Consider the following 23370-nt stretch of genomic DNA (forward strand, 5'->3'; position numbering starts at 1 on the left):
AGGCGGTTTGAGTCGGAGTTGTGTTTGGAGGACGTGGAGTTGGTGAGGGTCCTGAAGCAGTTGAACTTGCAGGAGAGGCAGGCGAATGGGCCGTGAGTACGTCCTGGGGTGGCTTCGCAGCATTGTGGAGAGCGTCCAGGGTTGAGGGCGAGGAGAGTAGCGGCATCATATGTGATTTTAGTGGGTTGGGGGCGGCGGGGGGCAGGGGGTCTGGCGCTGGGCGCGGTCCAGGCGCGGACGGGCGTAGACGGGCTTACCTTTGGTGCACCTTTGGCGCGGCTGGGGCACGACCGCTGCGCGTGGACGCTGCGCGTTGATGCATCTGTCATAAGTGGAGAAGTGGAGGGGGGCGGAGCGTGGGAGGGGGAGCTGGGAGGCGGTAGCGTAGGGGGAGGGACGGGCTGCAGGCACAACAAAATGGTGGAAGCAACAACAACAAGGACAATGGGACGCTATGGGCGCAAACAATCAGGCAGCAATTGTGCTTAGGGGCCAATGCGACTAGTGCGATCTAGCGGTGGAGCACACAATATTGATAAAATCACTGAGCAAAGTAATGCGGAGCACTATGCCACAGACCGGCTTCCAAGTCAGTTTCAATTAAGTTTATGGCAGTGGGGGAGAGGCAGCGCTACGCACACAGGTCAGTTAAAGTAATCTAAACACTGAAAGCAATGCGAAGTGAGAATAAGCAGCGCTATGCACACAGGTCGATTGAAAATATTATAAACACTGAAAGCAATGCGAAGTGCGAATAAGCAGCGCTATGCACACAGGTCGAATAAAATATTGTAAACAAATAACGCAATGCGGAGCGCTACGCCGGATATCGGGTGCAGAATCAATATGATGAATGGCAGTGTGGACAGGCAGCGCTACGATACCACTATAGCGCTTGCAGGTCGGGAGGTAGGCTGGAGCGACCGCTTCACACGGAATTAGGCTGGTCACAGAGGCTCCCCAGCCGGGCTGTTCCTGGTGATTCGTGGGTGGGAGGGGGAGCTGGGAGGCGGTAGCGTAGGGGGAGGGACGGACTGCAGGCACAACAAAATGGTGGAAGCAACAACAACAAGGACAACAGGACGCTATGGGCTCAAACAATCAGGCAGCAATTGTGCTTAGGGGCCAATGCGACTAGTGCGATCTAGCGGTGGAGCACACAATATTGATAAAATCACTGAGCAAAGTAATGCGGAGCACTATGCCACAGACCGGCTTCCAAGTCAGTTTCAATTAAGTTTATGGCAGTGGGGGAGAGGCAGCGCTACGCACGCAGGTCAGTTAAAGTAATCTAAACACTGAAAGCAATGCGAAGTGAGAATAAGCAGCGCTATGCACACAGGTCGATTGAAAATATTATAAACACTGAAAGCAATGCGAAGTGCGAATAAGCAGCGCTATGCACACAGGTCGAATAAAATATTGTAAACAAATAACGCAATGCGGAGCGCTACGCCGGATATCGGGTGCAGAATCAATATGATGAATGGCAGTGTGGACAGGCAGCGCTACGATACCACTATAGCACTTGCAGGTCGGGAGGTAGGCTGGAGCAACCGCTTCACACGGAGTTAGGCTGGTATAAATCAGTTATGGCAGGTAATCTAGCATGGTGCATAAGGTAGGGAAAAAACACCAGATCCCCAACCATGGGGCCAGCAGACCACTTATGCTATATATATATAAATCCTCTGCACACATACAAAATTAAATACATAAAGTTACATAAAATATCACAATGATGCTTGTCTTTATATTTTCAGATGCCCTTAATTCAAGATCTTTAAGACTTCGTAGCCAACACGTGTTTCATCGCTGTTACAGGGAATTACCCTACAGGGCTAAGGGAATATATAAACAGGTACTTGTTCGTGCATGCAATGGTAGTAAGAACACTTACTTTTTAAATTAATCGGTGACTTGTGTGAATTTCAAAAAAGTGAATGGCACTGTGCGGAAATCCATGTGTAAGCCAATAGGCCTCATTCAAACGACATATGTGAAAGGGGCTGTTCACTCCTACTGATCACGCTATGCTACCACTTGGGGTGGGTGGAACTCGTAGAGTTTCACTCCAAGGAATAACGTGGAATTATATGAAAACTCTGAGATTCGGCAGAGTTCTGCAAACAGGTGAAAATTGCGACGTCACGCTGCTTGTGCTGATATTGTTCAACACTGCAAAATCAGTGCGAACTGCAGCATGCGGTGCTCCAGTGAGTGCTGCTTCTTTGCTGCTGCTCAAGTAGATTTTTTACTAGAGTGGCAGCTTTCTCACCATAAACGGTCACAACTACCCACGTTGAGAAAATCTTGCCAGGTGCCCACCTAATACCTGAAGATCATGCTAGGGGATGCCAATTCTTGCTCGCACTCGCCAACTTACCATTGGCGAACCATGTGTGTGAAAAAAGTGGCAGAATTTGGCCAGAACTCTGCATTACATGCACAATGTAGTGGCCTAAACTCTGCCACTCTGCCAGCAATGAGGAATTTATAGCAGACTCCTAGCTACCACCACCATGCTCATGCCACTTAACATCTGGCAAAAGAGGTACCCTTTCATCACTTTGAGGGTAGCATTGTGGGCACCCTCTCCGGTTCAACAAGAATATAATCTGTGAGAAAGACCTGTGTCATAGTGCACACGCATGATATCTGTTCGCCCATGACAACAAACTTCATCATCAGGGATCCAAACATCACTGCAGTTGGGCAACTCAGGGCAGTGGTGAATGTCTGTTACCATGCTAGGGACTTTTCTGCCCCAACAGGGACATAAAAAAGCCCACTAATATGTTAAATTTAGTTGGGAGATATGTGAGCTTCTTGTTGAGCTATCCCATGTTACCTTATGCATCTCAGAATATTTGCCTACTGAATAATTTGGGCTGGTGATTTTGAAGGCTGTGATGCATTTTCTAAAGAATCTGTGTAGTATCCTCTGTGTCCCCATACCCTGTATGTCTTAGCTGATGTCTGGAATGCTGAAAGCGAATGATGTAATCGAATATATAAAAATCCTCAGCACACGTTCAAAAGTAAATACATAAAGTTACATAAAATATCACAATGATGCTTGTCTTTATATTTTCAGATGTCTTAAATTCTAGATCTTTAAGCCTTCTTAACCAACATGTGTTTCGTTGATGTTACAGGGGATTACCCCGCAACTTCTTCAGAGCTAAGTGAATATATCAACAGGTTCTTGTTCGTGAATGCAATGGTAGTAAAAAAAAATTACTATTCAAATTATTGACAAGGTGACCTGTGAATTGTGTGAATTTCAAAAAAGTGGATAGAACTGTTTGGAAATCCATGTGAAACTGGTGTTGTACATGCTTCTAGTACAAATTCTTTGTGCTTCCATATATCAATGGGGGAAGAAAGAACAAGCAAAGCCCCCAATTGTTTATGTTATTACCTATAAAACTTACTGGTACAGTTGGTGTTTGAGACTCCCTTATAGGAGTAATCCTGTAGTTAGAAAGGTGCGGGCATGCAATCAACCTGTTTAGTTTTAGTAATCTATTTTGTTATATCTGTTGCGAAGTAGTGCTCCCTCATGCTGTTACTAAATAGTAAATACATGCTGACTATATTGTGTAATCAAACATGTATAAAAGAACGTATTTTGTTATAATACGATACCTGAGGTCAGTTTCAAGTAGTCTCTAAGTAACAGAAAAGGGCACATCAGCTAAAGAGTAGCAGTCGGTACATTCTAATAAGCTGTACTAGGTACCATAAAGGATCCCCCCACCTTAATTCCAGTGATAATTCCAACCCGGAATGGGTTCTTATACGTTCTGCGCCTGGAGAGGTAGACCAATTAGTCTTGTGTCTGGAAAGCTAAATATGCTAAGTCTGAGGTGCTCTTGAGGGGTCTTGATACCCATCAATGGGACAACCAATGGTGGCCTACAGCTCTAGGTACCCCCCTTACCAAAAACCGTGGTCAAGAACTTAGGGGTCCTGTTGGAAAATGTCCTCGCATTTGAGAACCATGCAAAAAAATGGTGGGGGCTTGTTTTGGCCTCTTACGCGGCCTGGAACCCATCTTGGCATACTTCGATGCACCCACCCACCAAACGAGCATTCAATCTGTAGCGAAGTCTCGATTAGACTATTGCAATGGGCTCTTAAATCCACAACTAAAAGACTCCAACGGGCACAGAATGTGCTATCCGGCACTCTTTTTGCCCTACCAAAGCACTACAATGCCTCTAATCTTCTCTGCCGTCTTCACTGGTTGCCGATTGAACAGAGAGTCCAGTGTAAGACTTTCTGCACTACGCCCTCAAATCCTGCAAGGGCTCTGTTCACCATATGTTCTGACTCGAGTCCCACGTTCCGCTGACTTGCACCTGGCTTGTATGCCACAAGTGCGCAGGACGAGAGCAGAATGGTGCTCTTATAGGGCAATGGCCCCTGCCCTATGGAATTCTGCCCCTCTTGCTGCTCGGAGCACACAAGATCACTGGCCATTTAGGAAATTTATAAAAACCTGGCCTTCCTCTACTCTTTAGTTTTCCTCTCTATAGCCTCCTGTCTGTCAGTGCTGAGACATCCCGTTGTTAGGGCAGCCATGAGCTTTATAGGTTTGCTTAACATAACATAACATTATCACATTGTCAAAAGTCACATGTCACAAGACACACTATCATGTTGATTAGTTCAGGTATGAACGACAAAGCTCTTGGATATCAAGAGAAATTTCTTTCAAGGATGTACCTATGTATAGACACTGCATGCACGTTGCCTCAAATGTCACACTGGCTTGGTAGTGCACCGCAATGTTCTCATGTGCCCCTGAAGATACAGATTACTAGCAGATAGCCTTTTAATCTTATGGGCTTTCCACCAGCCCGTTAGCACCGACATTCCGCTAGTTCATAATAATATTGATTCTAGTGCCCCGTGGGTCCCGATACACCACTCCAAGATGGTGCCCGAAATGTGTTTAGGGTTACCAGTGCCCCGGGGGTCCCGATACACCCCTCCAAGATGGCACCCAAAATAGGCTCAGAACTGGCTTAGTCCGCCCTCATGCGTCATTATTTAAGACAACGCCGGGGTGATAGGCTGCAGACTGCTTGTTTGCATGGCGATCATGCCATGGCTGGGAGATCCGAAGGGCTCTACTTAATACTGCTGGTAAGGAATGATAAAAACAGACTTACTAAAGTCTCAATACGGGACAGAGGAGTAAGGGATGAAAATGCTAATACAATGTTAATTTTACCTTAGGATGAGGCAGCTCCTCAAAAGAAACTCCCTTACATTTGGAAGCATATTTAGCTTTCCGGACACAAGACTACTTGGTCTACCTCTCCAGGAGCAGAACTTATAGGAACCCCTTCCGGGTTGGAATTATCACCGGAATTAAGGTAGGGGGGTCCTTCATGGTACCTGGTACACCTCATTAGAATGTACCGACTGCTACTCTTTAGCTGATGTGCCCTTTTCTGTTACTTAGAGACTACTTGATACTGACCTCAGGTACATTGAGAAGAGATGTTTGTGACATTATGGATCCTTTAAACCCTACCATGTGGAGCTGTACTCACGGCAACTGGGACTCTGGGAGCATATTAGTGAACAAAGGATTCACTTCTAATCTTGGGGAAAGAGTGAATGCAGATGTAATTTCTGGGATGGGGTTGATTCACTGCACTCTGGTAAATCCATGCTCCATCATAAGGTACAGTATGGAATTTCGCAAACGGAATCTTAGCTCAATAGTAGAGTGTCTGTTTATCACGGAAATCTGGACAAGGGAAGACTCAGGTCCTTACTTGGTGGCAGCCACCCCTTCGGGATATACCATGGCCAGGCTAGACTGGTCCTCTCAGAAAAAAGGTGGTTTGCCATTATTGTCAGGGACCCTTTAAACTGTTCTCTAGTTTTCATAATTGCAACTTCACTTGATGGGTGCGAGGTGGAGCTATTCAGCATAAAAACTAACCATACATCCTTCTTGTCTGGTTTATTTGTTCATCCCTCACCAGGCTTGAGAACGCAGTTTATTAACAGTTGGGACCAAGTTTGGGAGCCTTATATTTCATGCTCCATGTTACTATTTTATTGGATTTTAACTTCCATCTTGAAGATAAAGAATGCATGGACACAAACACATTCTTAGAACTCATGAATAGCTTTAGATTCTTGCAACTGGTCGACTCCTATACCATTACATCTGGCAACAAGCTAGATGGTATTTTCTGCTAATCATGCGGTTCTGGTGGTAGAAGATTGTTTCCTTTGAGTTGAAAAGACCACTTTACGGTTCCCTTTAAAAGGCATAGGTAGAAGGCCGAGTAAAGCCTTTAGATATAAAAAAGTGTGGTCAAATATGTATTAATGACATGGAAGCAGCTCTTTGTATGGCTCAGGTAGCAGGTCACAGCTGTCAGACACCGACAGCAGAGAACTTTAACAAATGGGTAAAGGCAGACATCGACCAGGTGATCACCACTAAAAACAAGACCAATACCACCAGATTGAAAGCCTCTGCTCCAGGGTTCTCTGAGGAACTCAAAGACCTTCAACGGCAATGTCGGAAACAAGATTGGAGGTGGAGGATGATACTTAATCCAGAAGAGAAAAACATGATACAAAAGTATAAAAAAGCCATCAAAGTGGCGAAGTTGGCTTATTTCATCAACAAAATAAGATCTGCAGCTAATATCCCAATTAACTTTTTAAGATAGTAAAAGGTCTCGCATCTCTGCCAGCTCAACAGGTGTTGGAGATCTCCCAAACGTTTTGTAATAGCATTGCTACCTACTTCAGGGACAAGATTCTGAAGATCCTTTCTGAATTTATTAGTATAGACGACAGGCAGACTCCCATGCAAACAAAAATGTGACTCCATTAATCAGACCCCTAATCATATTCTGTCCACGTTTTCCCCCATTGTTTCTCTGAAAATAAAAACTCTTCTATTACACCCATCTGGTTCTCCAGATAATACCTATCGTTCCAGAGTGTTGCAACTTGTGCCAGACCTAATTGCAGCCTTTTTGGAGAAGGCTTATAAACAGATTCTCGAGTCAGGAGTGTTTCCCCATACTGAAAAGATGCAATTTGTATCCTCCTTAAAAAGAAACTGAATGGGGATCCTGGAGACTTAAAAAACCTACTCCCAATTTCTCTCCTGCCTACTCTGGCAAATGTTCTTGAGAAATGCATCAATCTAGAATTAGCTCAGTTCCTTACTGCTTACGATTATCTGGACCTATCTCTGACAGTGTTCCGGAGTGGCCATACCACCAAATCAGCACTGATCACTATGGCAGATTCTATTCTCTACCAGGTAGACTGGCAGCCATGGCTATCCTGGTTATGCTTGATCTGTCAACAGCCTTCAATATGAAATCTCCATCCTTTTTGGTGTAAAAATTGCAGAAGGCTGAGCTTGGAACTCTGCGTTAGATCTTTTGGGATCCTTTCTGAAGAATAGGACCCAAACTGTCAGCTGGGGGAACTACAGGGCAAAACACTTCCAGCTTCCTTGTGGAGTCTCGAAGGGGTCCTCCCTCAGTCCCACTTTGTTTAATCTTTGTGTGGCTTCGTTGGCAACATTTGTGCGCTCTTGCAGGTTCCAGGTGTTGTACAACTCCTTGCCCCTATATCTGACAACTTGGCAACTGTGCAGGAGACTTTCAAGCCCTGTATGATTGAAATTAGTACCTGGCTAAAGGAGAACTTCTAAAACTTATCACGAAGAATACTGAGATTGTGGTCTCTGGGGTGGATAACTCTGTGTGGTCTGAACTCTGGTGGCCTAAGACTAGGGGCCCTTTACCCACTCCTGTGGCCACTGCCAAACATCTTGGAGTGATCTTTGATAAGCCTCTTATCTTCGACTCTCCGCTCAACAGGACTGTGAGCTCCTGCTTCTTCATTATGAAGATCCTGAAGATGTTTCCCTTCTTACCAGGGGAATTAAGAGTTTCAGTTGTCATAGTCCTTATTACATCTTGCCTTGACTGTTTTAACGCCTTATATTTAAATGCCAATCAATACTCTCTTAACAAATTTCAGGTCATCCAAAATGTGGCTGCACAAGTAATCTGAATGTCCCTAAATATCTTTCGGTAAAGGAGGGACTCCGGTCTCTTCACTGGTTACCCATGAGGAAGCAGGTGATCTTCAAAGCTCTCTGCAGGGTCTCCAAGGCTCTTCACCTGCATGGAACATGGGGGCATATTATCAAGGGCCGGTGTTAAAATTGTCGCCATTTTATCGGCAGGAAACTGCCGATAAAACGGCGATAATGGGCTTGATAATACACCCTTGTTAATTCCCATAGAAGCCCATGCTCTGATGTTAACATGGGCTTCTATGGGAATTAACAAGGGCGTATTATCAAGCCCATTATCGCCGTTTTATCAGCAGTTTCCTGCCGATAAAACGGCGATAATTTTAACACCGGTCCTTGAAAATATGCCCCATGGTACCTGAGAACCTGAGAACCGCTTTCAACTGGTCGTCTCCAAATAGATGGCTTATATCGGAAGCATTGAGGACGGTGATCACTCACAATTGTCAGAAGGCTAAATTGTGCGCCCGCGGTTTTCGGTAGCAGCATCCATGTTATGGAACACATTACCAATACATATTGCGAGTCTGAATTCTTACTCTGTGTTTTGCAAGCAGCTTAAAACCTAGCTATTTTCTCAACCTTATTGATGCTCTTACTGTCTCATTCTTGCTGTTTTCTGACCAGTGCCAGCGCTTTGATGCCTTGCTGGCCTAATGCACTCTATAAATCCAAAATCCAAAGAAAAAAAGAAACCAGGGATGAAATAAAAACTGCAAGAGTGAGGAAAAATGGCATGGAGAGACTGGTGGATCAAAGAGGCAGGAGGTGGAATTAAGACTACACAGCCTTGGTATTCGGCACCCCAAACGTACGCACACAGTGGGTTTCTGAGTAAAACATTGGGCCCCAGCACATATTCTTTTACAAATTAAGCAATGCTCAGCAGTCACTCCCTATTGGAGAAGAACAGTTTACTTTCTTATCCTTTGGTCAAAATGACAACTAGCAATTGAGCACATTAAAATGAACAGGTCGTTTACGACATTCATATTACACTGATAATAAGTATAACTTACAGCGATGTTTTGGAGTAAAGAGCCGGGGTCCGCATGATGGTGAAAGGAGAGAACTTTGCGTTTGGATTGTCTATATCTTCCAGATTCTCTGCACCAATGGAACCACTGTTAAACACAACACAAACAAAAATCAAAGGATGGACAATGCCCCAAAATATGCATCATTAGCATTCAGATGTGAATACGCCTGTAATGTTATGAACACCACTGCAATGAACATTAAAGTGAAGACTCTATTTATTGTGATTCATGTTGGAAATTACAGTACACGTGATTGCTCGCTTCTGTGATGCAGCCAAGATGTTGAGATGTTTACTCTTACTTGCATTTGCTAAGATATGTCAAGTGTGCAAGCAAGTCCTTGGGTTGAGTCTATCTATGGTTTCTATTTCAAAATGATGTGGCCAGGGTGAGATGAGTTTGTGCTAGTTGCAGGTGGTCGGCATAATTCATCCCAGGGACACAGAGCATCACAATAATTATGCCTGGGTTTCTTTCCGGAAATTGAATGCAGTTCTATAAATAGCGGTGTTCTACTGCCATAATCCCAAAATAGTAGAGTTTTAATCAGTGTTCGATGTGATTGCATTACTTTTAGTTAGGAACACACGCTTAAAATTTGAAGGTTGAATTGTCACATTTTTTGGACAACCTGCAGGAAGCAGTCAGTGTCAGTGTAGAAATAAGTGCGGACGGAATATGTCTCCAAATATAACTGACGTTTAAATGGTGTACTTCCTTTCGAGGTGTTGTTTAGTGTCAGAAGTGTCCTCAACATGTGCAACTCATGAAAGTGGCATGTATTCTAAAATAGACCTTCCGGCGCTCAACTTTGGAGGGGGAGTATTTAAAATCGTGCAAACCAATACAACTGTCAATTTTAAAAACGAGTACGTTTGAGAATTCAGAATGTCAAAAGATGTCAAATATGGAAATCAAGTTGTGAGACCAACCACAATTGCGAAACATTGGGAATAACATCACAGACCCACTATAAAATTTCAGGCACAAAAGATGACAACAAATTAAAAATTAAATACCTCAACAATTCCGACTATTTCTAAAAGACAGTTTAAAGTCTGTGTAGGTAAAAGAACGAAAGTAATGGAAAAAAAACTGAATGATATCGAACATAACAGTCCTTTTTTCTATTGTTATGGCGACCCAAAAAGTAGAGAAAACGGAACATTAGGTAAAAGAAAACAGATAAGTAACAAGGATTGGCAAAGCAAGTAGGTCTGCTGTCGTCCTCCCGCCTTTTGGCAATTCTTGCTTTATTTTTTTCATGGTTTTTGCAAAAGTTCATAGCTTTCAAAGCTGCTGGGCATTTGTCAGTCTTCAGAAAAATATTGACTAAAGACAAAAATGTGTTTAGGTCTCAAAAAAGGAAAAATGAACATAAAAAAAGTGTTACAAATGCTGTAAATTATAAAAGATAAATGCTGCTTTTCTTCCGGGGCAAAGCTTATTCAGGAACAAATGGGGGCAGAATATACGTTTTCTAAAGAATTGTGGGGCATATTATCAAGAAAGGTCGTTACATTATCGCCGCTTTTATCGGCAGGAAACTGCCGATAAAGCGGCGATAATGGGCTTGATAATATGCTCTATGCAATTCCAATCGATGCCCATGTTAAAATGTCTTCACATTTAACATGGGCTTCGATTGGAATTCATAGAGCATATTATCAAGCCCATTATCGCCGCTTTATCGGCAGTTTCCTGCCGATAAAAGCGGCGATAATGTAACGACCTTTCTTGATAATATGCCCCTGTCTTCTTATGAACTCACATGTGTAATATTGAAGCGTCATCAACTTAATACAGAACACTTTCAAATGGACGCAATCTTTTACACTGTGAAATACTAGCACTCAGATAAACCAGACTCCAATGGGAATTTACAACAGCATTGACTGGAGACAGGAAATATTAACGTGTGGAATGTAGCTGTGCTCAGGGTACCATCCTTTTGTCATATGGAACTCTCAACACAAAGGAAACATAAATAATAAAGTAATAAATCAAAAACAAAATCAGTGGCACAGAAGAAAACTAGCTTGTAAGTGGTTGTGATCCTAGTGAAGGAGCAAAATGCTGTCACTCAAAGTGAAGTTATCAAGTGGCTGACCCCGTGACTCATGCTGTATGCTGTAATGGGCTGAAGGAAAATATGAATGGCACACCAACAGACCAATGGATAAAGAAAGCTGGCTGAAAGTCCCTTTAATTAAGTATATTGTACATGTACATTTTTTAAAGCAAAAGGTCTTGGCTAACCCCAGATCTAAAACTGAAAAGGGGCCTGGGGCCAAAGTGCAAGGTCCAGTTATACAGGATAAAAACAGCACACCAGATGCAAGTATCAGTGTTCTTTTAGGTTTAGAAAATCAACGAGAAGGATAAACGAAAGGTGGGCATAATGAGGGAGAGTAAGAGCCCCACCAATACAAGCAAAAACAAAACAAGACAGGAGGGATGAGGGATAAGTATGAGGAGTGGGAGGAGAGATGGGAAGGAATATGGACAGTGACCACTGAGAGGGGGAAAGCAAACTTCAGAAGATCGCCTTCCAAGTAAGGAATAAAGGTGACAAGTGGAAAAAATGTTGAATGTTTTTTCGAGGTAATACGTATTTACTAAATGAAATCTAAAATTTTACAATTGCCATTTATTTTCAAAATGTTGAAGAAACTATTTAGTTGAAGAGGATTTACACATTTGTTTTTCTCATTGATCACCTACAACCATCCAATAGCAGTAAAAGGTACAGATTTCCCCCATCCACCATCTGGACCATGTGATCCCGACCCTAGAAAGAAGCTGTTGAATCACGTTCCAAAGTCAGGCTGAGGAAACCAAACAAGCTATTTTCAGTCACAAACTGTTACAGTTGCATAGGTAGTCAAAGATCACTGTGCATATTTATCAGGAAGCTCACCTGACAAGCATTAACCAAACCTTTTAAATTGAAACCAACTGAACCCACTGTGCCAGAAAAAATGGGATGGTGGATTTCCTAACTTGAACTGGGTAAACATCCTCAATAAAATCGGTAAGTATGAATCCAGCCACATGAATTAGGTGCCCCTACCATCAGATTGAAGTTTAAATATCGACATGTACTGACATCGAATCGCACAATGTTGGCTATAAATATATCTTTATCGTTTATTACGTTTTTTCTCAGGTATTTATTTAATTGTTTCCATGCTAAAATATCATCAAGGTAAGTAGATATGGAGTTAAAATTAGAAAGGCTAGACTTAACAGTCTATGTGTAGACTGACAATTAGTTTTTGCTTGATTTATCTGCATGGCGATATTTTTTACCTCTGTAACATACAACCCATGAATTACCAGTTGTATCATGTATGACATAATTTGGAATAAAAAAAACAAACCCATTAGGGGCCTTACAAATATTGGCAGGATTACACAAGATTTTGTGGTACTAATTTTCTTCAAACCCCCTTCAGTGCTATAATGTTTAATAAGTAATAGCCTGCACTGGTGGACAGGAAATTAGATTTATGAACGGCCATCTTCTCAGTGGCTCAAGGTTCCATTCAGTGGCAATTGGACCTGAAAAAATAAAATGCATTTTCAAACAAGTTCCTTCTGAACATCAGTGGAAGTTGTAAGCACCTATTAATAGATAAGTATGGAAGGGAGCAGGACGTTGTGCTTTTTGTTCGACTCAGGTCTAGAACCAAGCACGGACATCCTTTTGATGTGCCCTTTCTGAAAGGTAAGCCTCTTGACTGCTTGCAAGAAAAGGAAAAACCCTGAATCAGAAAACAAGCACAGGGCAACAGATGTCTGACACAATACTAGAGGGTAACTCTAGAATGAGCTATTCCAAAACTGATCAATTGCATCACGTCAGGACTGAGGGCATGCTGGGATCAGGAACTATTCCGGGCTAGTTCTGACTCTCTACCCATGCTCTATGAACTTGTCCACAACTTGGGCTCAGCCTGGTGCGGCTACGCATACTCTGAGAATGGCTGTTGGATACCAATTACTCTAATCCATATGATCATAGATAACTTATTTTACAGTCAAGGTGTGCGTAATTTGCATGTAAATTAAAGTAGAATCCTAGATTGTATGATCAAATATTGGCAGTAGTTTTGCTTGGGCATCCACCTACATCAATCTTGTGCTAATGAACATGTGAACCAAACTTACCTTTGGATTCCATTTTTTTTCTAGTCCTAAAGACAAACACTTGAGTGTTTCGATTCGATAAAGGCTCTGGAACTCCAACATATAATTTTAAGATAACATTAGGTATTTTATCTAATTCTTCAATCTATTAATAAAGGGCTGATTAAATATTGTATGGTAACATGTGAGGTAACAGCTTTAAAGTCCGAAGTTTGGTAGCACATATCAACAATACAGTGGAGTAAGAAATCAGAGTTTGGAGTTGAGGTATCATTTTGTGAAGTATACTTACGTATACAGCGGTATTTGATGAGCTCGAGGGCAAGGGCTTATGCTGTTGAAGAATTGAAAAAAAGAAACAGGGGAGAATATATTAATGTTTGGATAAAATCAACAACCCATATGTTACCACCGAAAATATGTCAGATTATACATTATTGTTTTGTAGCACAGTAGCAAGACCTTATGTGCAGCAAATGTACATGACCTTTCTTAAATATTACAAATGTATAATAATATAGCTTGCAGAATTCCATGAGGAGGAAATTAAACCCGTTAAAGAAAATATTTGCAGGAAACCTTTACTGATCATACCAGATAAATGTATTTTTTAAATAAATTTAAAATATCAAAACACAAACATAGGCTTTCTCATTTCAATATTTTATTCTGGGTGAAAATGTGCTGTACTTTTGAAAAACAAAACTCAGAAAATTGGAACTTGATTGTTGAATTGCTGTCGGAAACTACATTCTTCATTAGAGAAGCCAAATGAATACAACACAGAGACCAAAACGATACCATAATAAGAAACCGACAAAGGACAAGCTAACAGGTTTGACTATTCTATAATGGAGAATAAAGTGATTCTAGAAAGCACTGAAGGTGTCTGTGTGTAGTTGTGTGATGTGTGAAGATGAAACTGATAATTAGTTAGCTGGATGAGGGAGTGTATGCTTGCATGGACGAAAGCGACAGTAACTGAGATAATGAATAAGTATAGTGTGAGTGAGTTCATAAATAGATGACTTGATGGATTCCTGAGTGCATTAATGGGTCAACCTTCAGGTTGGAGCCTAGGACCTCAGTTTTAATATCGTTAAAAACACTAAGAATTACCAATATTATGCGAGTGCAATTATTACAACAGCACTGGGCACCGTTGTGCTAAGAATCCCCACGATATATGCAGCTTTGCTGATATAATACCAGAGTAAGGATTACACCAATTATGGGCACCAATGTTCCAAAAGCGCCAACAAGATATTCAGAATACTGCTTCAATGCAAGTGGACGGATTACGCAGGAGTGGGCACCACTGTGTGGAAATTGCAGTTTTTTGCCCAAGACTTCCTTCCTTGCATGTTCATATTTGCACCATCATTCAGTAAAAACATGCATTCAGATTTTCGCCCCATTCGTTGACTCAGCTGCATGTTTTGATTGGCTTCTGATGGGTGTGGCTTTATTTTTCCTCATACTGAGCTAATAAAACATTCCACACAGCCCTTGCAGTATGTTAACATGGTCACTGTTTGCGCAGTGAATGCCTTGGAGTGCCTGACAATGCATTGAGGTCTGTGTTACAGACCTTTACTAGTGTGAGCGACTATGTTTTCCAGAACATAAAAAGCTATGTGTGCTCAATTGTCACTTTATGTATTTTTAATGCTCACTGTTACCAGCTAGAGAAGCGTATTTTCCAATTCCTGCATCGCATTACATTTCATAGAAGCTATGGACTTGTCTTCATGCTAAATTATCTTGTTTTAGTTCCATGCCAGGAGAACCCAAAATATACAAAAGTGCAGCTTTAGTATTTCCTAAAATTGAACAGAGGCATTCATTACTGGTTGATACAGCAAACACAGGGCTGATCGTGATTCGTGAGCAACTCTCCTTTCAATTTGGGACAGGACAAGGCAAATTGACTGGTTGCTGGGGTGATGCAAAGGAAAGAGATTCTAATTTCAGACCTAATGCCATACAGGTAGGCAGGGTGCTTTAAGTGTGTCCGCTGACATAATTTGTTAGGCGAGTGAGCAACATTGCAGTTTTCCTTTGCTCTGAAAAGTTCGCAGTTTCCTCTTGGGACTAAAGAAATCTATTGGATGCAACTGCAATAACATTGGCATGGGATACCCTATAATTCAGCAATCATTAATGCATGCTTAAGTGGGGCTGCACACTTGGATTGAAGGCTGATCTCGATTTCCTTCCTTCCCGCACCGGTCCGACGCGGTGATTAGCACCGTTGCGCAGAGGGCGAGGAAGGGTAGAGAGAGTCACTTCCGGTGGGCGCGGGGCCAGTTAGCGGTCTAGTGCTCCCGAGCTGTAGAGGCTCGGAGGGATAAAAGGCGGATGCTCAAACGGGCGCGCAGCGGACGTGCGCAGCGGGCGCACCGGCGGCGCGCCCGCTGCAAGGCAAGCCCGTCTGCGCCCGTTCACGGCCGTTCGGGGACCGGGGCCAAAACCCCAGGCCAAAATGCTGTAGGAGTTCAGTGGAGCGCAAATCAACTCCATGAATTTTGCCCCAAGATCTCTAGCGCATGCTGCCACAGCATGAAAGTAGATGAGAATATGGGATGTAAATACTGCCAGATAAGTCAAAGCAAGGGGCAATAAAGCTCTCCTGCGGTCTGCTTAATTCTAGATCAATGTGTAAACATAAATTAGATATCTTTGATCTACTTACAGACAAAAAGCTTGACCTCCTATTCCTTACGGAAACTTGGCTGGACTCCGATTCGGAGCCAGATATTATTGAGGCCCTTCCCATGGGGTACATGATTGTCAGGCTGGATAGAATGTCCGGTAGAGGTGGTGGGATAGCAATTGCCTTTAAACAGCCGCTAAGCTGCCAAATGGAACCTTTAATCATAGCGGATAGCGAGGAGGGTGCATTTACAATTAGGGTTAATCCGCGCTGTGACTCTTGGTCTGTAGACCTCCGGGCCCCTATGCATGCTTTGTCGCAAGCCTGTTGGAAAGTATTACGGAACATGCCCTACGGAGGGATAAATTCCTTCTGCTAGGGGACCTTAATATGCATTTGGAGAATTCCCTTGATAGGGGGGCTGTAGATTTATGCCAGGAACTACAGTCATTACAATTAAACCTGAACTCGAAGACCCCTACCCATCATTATGGCCATTTATTGGATCCAGTTTTTGCTAATTGGGGAGAAGTTGAAGTGAACACGCCCATTCCCATCCCCTGGTCTGATCATTTCTTTGTTCCCTTTGTGGTAAAAATTCCAGAACCTAGAGCCCCTGAGCAACCTATGTTAAACTACAGGTGTCGCAAATGAGCTGGCTTCTCCCTGTCGAAGTTTAACGAAGCTCAGGCCAAAGGAGGGCAGCTGGGGGGTATCGATGCCGAAACTGCCTGCTGTAATCTTGAAGGACGCATAAGAGATGCTCTTGACAGCACTGCCCGCTACGTCTGAATAAAACAATGAGTAGGTCTCAAAAATCGGCACCATGGTACAACAACGACTTGCGCCTAGCAAAGACAGAGTGCAATCGCCTTGAGAGGCAGTGGAGGATAGCCTTTCTCAATTACGCCAAGTTAGACTATCCGGAAAAACGGAGAACCTATCATGGGTTAATCAGACGGGCCAAGGCCACTTACTATGCAGAGAGAATTGGGGAAGCAGAAAATTCCACTAAGGAATTATTCAAGATCTGTAGGGCAATCTCCTCACTCAAATTGTCTACTATGCCCACGGAAAGTTCGGAGGAATTCTGCGATCATATCACGGGCTTCTTCTCAGAGAAAGTGACAAAAATATATTCCTCCTTTCCAGGAGCAAAAAAACGGGTGTAGAGTTTGTGGAGCCTAAGAGGGATGTCGGGGGAAATCATAGGCTGGATAGCTTTACCACCCATCCCCTGAGATGCTCCGTAGGATATGCAGTTCTATAAAGTCAGACTCACCCAGGATCCTGCCTCACCTAAATTGCTCAGGGAAAGCCTTGACGTTCTTGAGCCCTATATCAGGCATCTTTTAGATGTGTCATTTAGGACGCACACGGTGCCTGAAGGCTGGAAGCAGGCGGTGGTACTCCCACTTCAGAAGAAGCCCAACTTCAGTATGGAGAAATTGGATAACCTTCCCCCATCTCCCTTCTACCTTACTTGGCTAAAGTGGCTGCGGAGGCAGTAAATCTACAACTTATGGCCTATGTGGAAGAAGCCAATCTTCGCAGTTTGGGTTTAGATCGCTCCACTCCACGGAGTCACCTCTACTTATGGCCATTTAGACCATTAGACAGGGAGTGGATGAGGGACAGACCATGGCTCTCATCCTTCTGGACCTGAGCGCCGCCTTTGACACTGTAGCACACTACACCTTGCTTCATTGTCTGAATAAGGGCGGTGTCTCAGGCGCAGCGCTAAAATGGATTAAATCTTTCCTGACGGAACGTAGGTTCCAGGTCAGACAGGGCGCCCATTATTCTAGAGCAGTGAAATTGGATCAGGGTGTGCCTCAGGGCTCGGCCCTGAGTCCCACCTTATTTAATCATACGTATCCCCAGTGGCAAGTATAGTTGAGGGTTTTGGAATGCGGATTGTGTCATATGCCGATGAAACACAGCTGGTAATCTCACTATCACGGGCACCTGATCTGGCGGCACCCAACTTCAGAGCTTCCATGCAGGAACTTGCCTCCTGGATGGCCAACAACTGCCTGAGGTTGAATGGTAGCAAGACAGAGGTGCTCATGGTGGGGGGGGGCGTCTGTGTGGTCATCGGCATGGTGGCCATCCTGCTTAGGCCCAGTCCCCATGCCATGCCACCAGGCTAAGAACCTGGGTGTATGGGTAGATTCGGACCTTACATTTGAACCGCATATCAGTCGTGTGGTGGGGGCGTGCTTTGGTTTCCTTAAAGGTCTACGTAAAATGATGGACCTTCTCCCTACAGAAGCTAGAAGGACGCTGGTGCACGCCCTTGTCACCTCGTGATTAGATTAATGGTAACTTATTGTATTTAGGTGCCACGGTTAGGAGTCTAGACCGATTGCAGGTGCTGCAAAATGCAGCGGCTCGGCTGGTCCTTAGGCTCGCTAGAAGGCCCGCCTCTAGAAGGGCCCTAGAGGCTCTTCATTGGCCCCCTGTCAGAAAAAGAATTGCGTTTAAGGCCCTATGTATGTGCCACCGGATTATTCAAGGCATTTGGCCTAGGCCCCTGCAGAACCTTATCACTGCCTACAGGCCCGTCCGGTCTCTTAGATCTACTGGAACTGGCGTGTTGGTGATCCCTAAAGTCAAAAAGGCCTGAATGGGTGGCAGATCCTTCCGGCTCTTGGCAGCTAGGAGCTGGAACAAACTCCCGCTAGAGCTTCGTTTGGAACCCTCGGAGATCAGGTTCAGACGAAAGCTCAAAACATATTTGTGCCTTCAATAAAATTACTGGGCATTTGAAGCACAGTTCGGGACTTTTGGACTTCTCACTCACTGCAGCGCGGAAACACGCTGGTGTGTGTAACCAGGCGCTTTATAAGCTTCCTTATTATTATTATTATTATCTGCCTCATCAATCAGTAATCTGTAGTGCATGTTCAAATTTACTCCATCACTCATTTGTCTTGATGGTATGTTCAAAGTTACAGTCACAAATTTGGAGTGTCAGGTCAAATTTGCACTAAATTTGGCCACATGGCCGCCTTGGCATTATTAGTGTTTTTAAAATGCTTCTGATTGTTAAATAAATATATATACACCAAGGTGTATTGGTAAATCAGTGGGTGTATTAGTGCCTGCATGGATGATTCAGTGGGTGCGTAACTGACTGTATAAGTGAGTTATTATGTGTCTCAGCGAATGTATGGGTGAGTGGCTGGTTGTGTGATTGTCTGTATCAGTGTGTCAGTTGGTGTCATGAGTGGCTGTATGGGTGAGTAATTGGTTGTTGAGTACCTGTATGGGTGTCTGAGTGTCTGTGGGTGTGGGTGAGGGGGGTGTGTGACTGCCTGTATGGATGAGTGAGTGGGTGAGTCAGTGGCAGTATGGACTAGTGAGTGCATGTGTGAGGGGCTGTATTGGTGACTGAGTGTGAGTGTGTGAGTGTGTGTATGGTCATGTCAGTAAGTGAGTGGATGTGTCAAAGGTATATAGGTGAGTAACTGCATATATGAAATGCAGTATCGGTGAGCGTTGGGGTATATGAGTGACTGGATGGGTGAGTGGGTGCTTGTGAGAGTGTGTATGTGTCAGTGGCTGTATAGGTGAGTTAGTATGTGTTAGTATCTGTATGAGTAAGTGAGTGTCTGTATGTGTAACTGTATGGGTGAGTAAGTGCCTGTGTGATTGACTCTATGGGTGAGTGATTAGGTGTGTGAGTAGCTCTATGGGTGACTGTGTGTGACTGGCTGCAAGGTTGTATGACTGTGTATGTCAGTGGCTGTATTAGTGAGTGAGCGGGTGTATGAGAGGCTGTATGGGTGAGTGAGTAGATGTGTGTGTAGACCTATGAATCAGTGAGTGGGTGTGTATGTACTGGTATGGGTGTGTCAATCGGTTTGAGAATGGCAGTGTGGAAGTTGGAGTGGGTGTATGAAAGGTTATATGGGGTGTGAGTGGGTAGGTCAGATATTCTGTGGATGATGTGATCAGTGATGTCATTTGAGATGTCATCAGAGATGTCACTGGCCATGTCATGAGGGATTTATTATGTGAGGTCATAAGCAGTATATTGCGGGGGCGCGAGTTATAGTTAGCTCACTAAGTAAACCGGCAAAATTTCACTGGTTTTCTACATATGAAATCTGAGAAAAACTATAACTTCCCTGGAACTTTTAGTTTTTTCTGTGAATTTTTGAGGTTTTTTAAATGCTAATTCCTAACTCTAAAGTCCTTCTAACCTTTGATTTTTCTCTGAATTTTTAAGGTTTTGTAAATACGAATTCCCTAACTATAACCTCCCTGCAATCTTCATATTTTTCAGTGAATTTCTATAGGTTTTTGCAGAGTGGTGGGGAAAGGTGGCTGTGTCTCCGACCAGCTCTCAGGAATCCTGCTTTGTAGGATGTACAGGAGGTACCAGGAGGGCTTCTTGGTACCCAAGGTCTATCAGGAGTAATGTGGACATCATTCCCCAACCAGTAGTGTGCCAGGAGACTCTTTTGCAGAGTGGTGGAGAAAGGAGGCGTGGCCTCCAATAATTCTTGGCATTCCAGTTGTGTGGGACTCTACGCCAACAATCTTTTTGCACAATTATGAGTCCTTCAAACTCAATGTAGGAGCCTTTTAGGGCTCGATTCACGAAGATCTAGCTGTGATTTATTCTTTAGACATTCAGGGCTTATTTCTGAATTCCAGTACATCTGGTGAGTTTCTGGTTGATGCCTCTAATTCAGAAGTAAGCCAGGAGTGCTCGAAGTGTACGTCATAGCTACTGATAGCAAAGGTTTGGGTACTCAGACCCTTAGTGATTGCTGTGCTAGATAGTGTTTGTAAATTATTATTTGATTCACCAAGTGTAGTTGTAGTTTACATGGTTGATGCACTCTATCACTGCAGGCGTCTTACCATTAGAATAATAGCTTAGCGTCATCAGCCAGATGATGTTATATACAGCTTTAACTCCTACGCCTTGAGTGACCTACAACTTGTGTGGCGTTGATTAAAGGGGTAAGAATTTTTGGAAGCTGTTTAGAACACACAGTGATCCAAGATCCTTGTACAACGAAAGGCCTAATAGTTAAGTACTTGAAAGTTGTAGAGCTGCTTCACAACGTGTAACGTGCCCTTGATGCTGAAACATGATTCTACAATGAACAATTAGTGGATATTGTAATGAAATTTAAGCCATATACCAACACAAGAACCAAACAGTAGCAGTATAATTCTGTATTTTAAAAGCATCTGGGGACCCTTATCTTAGACACAGTTAACCACATGAATGTCCATTTGTTGGTGTTTCTTATGCTGAAGGGTTCCTCCATCATTAGTGCCCAGATCCTTGTTTACATTGCATAGGCAGTCTGTAGCACATGTTATCTGGAAAGTAGCTATGGTAGGGCTCACTTGTAATTCCAGTATACACTATGAACAGATTAAATACCGGTGCTATTTCAGTTGTCATGTTTTTCCTCCCAAATTAAGTGTATGTGTGTGTGTGTGTGAATAGGCCAAAAAACGCGCAGGTAGTGGCCCTTCTATTCTCAGTGCCACTCTATTTTTTGACATATTTTGAGATTAGGGTTTTAAATACAAAACCATTCAACAGCTTCCCATTTTTCAATAGCTTCTCTGCTTGATGGCAGGGAACTATTTTTCCAGTCACCAATTCCAAATGTAAAACTGCAAAATACTCGGCATTAATGAAAATATGAAAGGAGGGCAACCCTGAAGCCTACTGCCGGTATTTATCTGTGTTCATGACATGAGCCGTAGCAGACAGCTAAAGCATGGCTGTGGTGGAAAAAAATATAGTGGTTGGTTCCACTATTAACAAGCATTGGCAAAGCCAGTAAGTCTCAACTATGCTAGATCTATTGGCTTTGTCACTATTTTTTTTTAGCCATGTTGTACATCCGTACAGCTTTTGTGCAGCATGGCTGAAAGTAAAAGAAAAAAGCTGTATGCTGCAGTCAACATTGGCCGAGTCATATCACTTTCTTTTTACTTCATAGTGTACAGAATAATATGGCGGGTGATTGTATAATATGACATGGTATGGTACGGAGTGGTGGGGTGTGGTACATTATGGTATGGTATGGCTTGTCCTAACCTTGTATGGTATAGTAGGCCGACTGCGATGGAGCAAAGGCCAGGGACAGAAGCCACGCAGCCCCAGTGAATAGAGTACCTGATCCTGGTCGTAACAGCGAGATGCGGGGTGCAGATGAGTGATGTGTCAATTTTCTTCAAGCAGTGGCAGCAAAGTCAGCGGTCAGTTGAACTAAGTGCCGGTTCTGAGTGTGGCAGTTCTGAAGGTTCAATGTATCGATGTTCTCCACGCAATGGCAGTGGTGCATTGGGTCCAAAGTGGCAGTTCTGGATGCAATTAAGCTGTTCAGAGTGTGATTTGCAGATTCTACTCCAGCAACAGGGTTGATGCACAAATTCTGCTACACGCAGACTGGAGATGTGTTGATTTCTCTGGTGCAAGGATCTAGGTCCACTTCCAGTGAACCATGTACAGGAGTTGGGATAGAGACTTCGATAGCCCTTAGTCTCAAGCAATGGGAGGCAAGCCAACAAGCCCTTGGATCACTTGGGTGAAAGGAAGCGTCCAGCTCTCCTCAGCAGGAGCAGAGGGCAGCAGGACAGTGAAAGAGAAAAGCAGGCCTTCTGGCTCAGCAGTCCAGCAGAGCAGTCCAGCAGAGTGTCAGTGCTTATTGCAGCACAATAGTTCTTCTGACAGAGTACAGTTGCAGGTCCAGAAGTGTCTTTTTTGTATGGGTCAGAGCCCCAGTTCTTATACACAGCTGTGTCTTTGAAGTGTGGGGTGACTTCAAAGAAGGGTATTTGAAGTGCACAGAAGACCTTTCTTCCCAGCCCTGGCTAAAGACTATCAGTAGGGGATAATCAGTCCTTTACGTGGGGACAGGCCACTAACTATTCAAGTGTAAGTGCGAGCCCCTCCCTCCCTTCATGCCCAGGAAGAGCCATCAGAATGAAGATGACTATTGAGACACACCTAGCCTTCTTGTCTTTGTGGCTGTCTAGCAGAAATGCACAAAGTGCAGATGTCACCTACCCATATGTGCATTGAAGATATACACTGCAGGCACACATAGCTGTAAGAGCAGAGAAATGTCTACTTTCTAAAAGTGACATTTCTAACAGTAATGTTAAATCCAAATTTACCAGTAAAGAGGATTTATTATTACCATTCCAAAGATATAAAGCATTACACAGCTTTCTAATCTGTAACTATAGCTTACAAGCTCATTTGTCAGGTCGCATTGTGCCGGCGTACACTGACAGGCTAGAGCGGGATTCAAAGAGAGAATCACTCCTATGTATCGGGAATTCCAATTCCCGTCAGTCCTCACGCTCCTGACGTATCACGTAGTCTTGTGCGTGCCTTCAGGAAACCTGGATATAGCTGGAAGAAG

General features: G+C 43.5%; 1 protein-coding gene across 1 annotated transcript in view; it reads right to left on the reverse strand.

Moving 5' to 3' along the window:
• The window catches only part of SPMIP7 (sperm microtubule inner protein 7), a 232824-nt gene that overhangs the window by 12907 nt on the left and 196547 nt on the right, over nt 1-23370 (reverse strand). Inside the window, exons 6-7 of the mRNA XM_086966844.1 lie at nt 13592-13633; nt 9127-9231 (exon numbers count right to left, since the gene is read on the reverse strand). Of these exons, the coding sequence (XP_086822970.1) occupies nt 9127-9231; nt 13592-13633 (147 nt within the window). The remainder of the gene's footprint in view (nt 1-9126; nt 9232-13591; nt 13634-23370) is intronic.

The sequence above is a fragment of the Lissotriton vulgaris genome, chromosome 4_1 (genome assembly GCF_964263255.1).
Source record: "Lissotriton vulgaris chromosome 4_1, aLisVul1.2, whole genome shotgun sequence".
Classification (NCBI taxonomy): Eukaryota; Metazoa; Chordata; class Amphibia; order Caudata; family Salamandridae; genus Lissotriton; species Lissotriton vulgaris.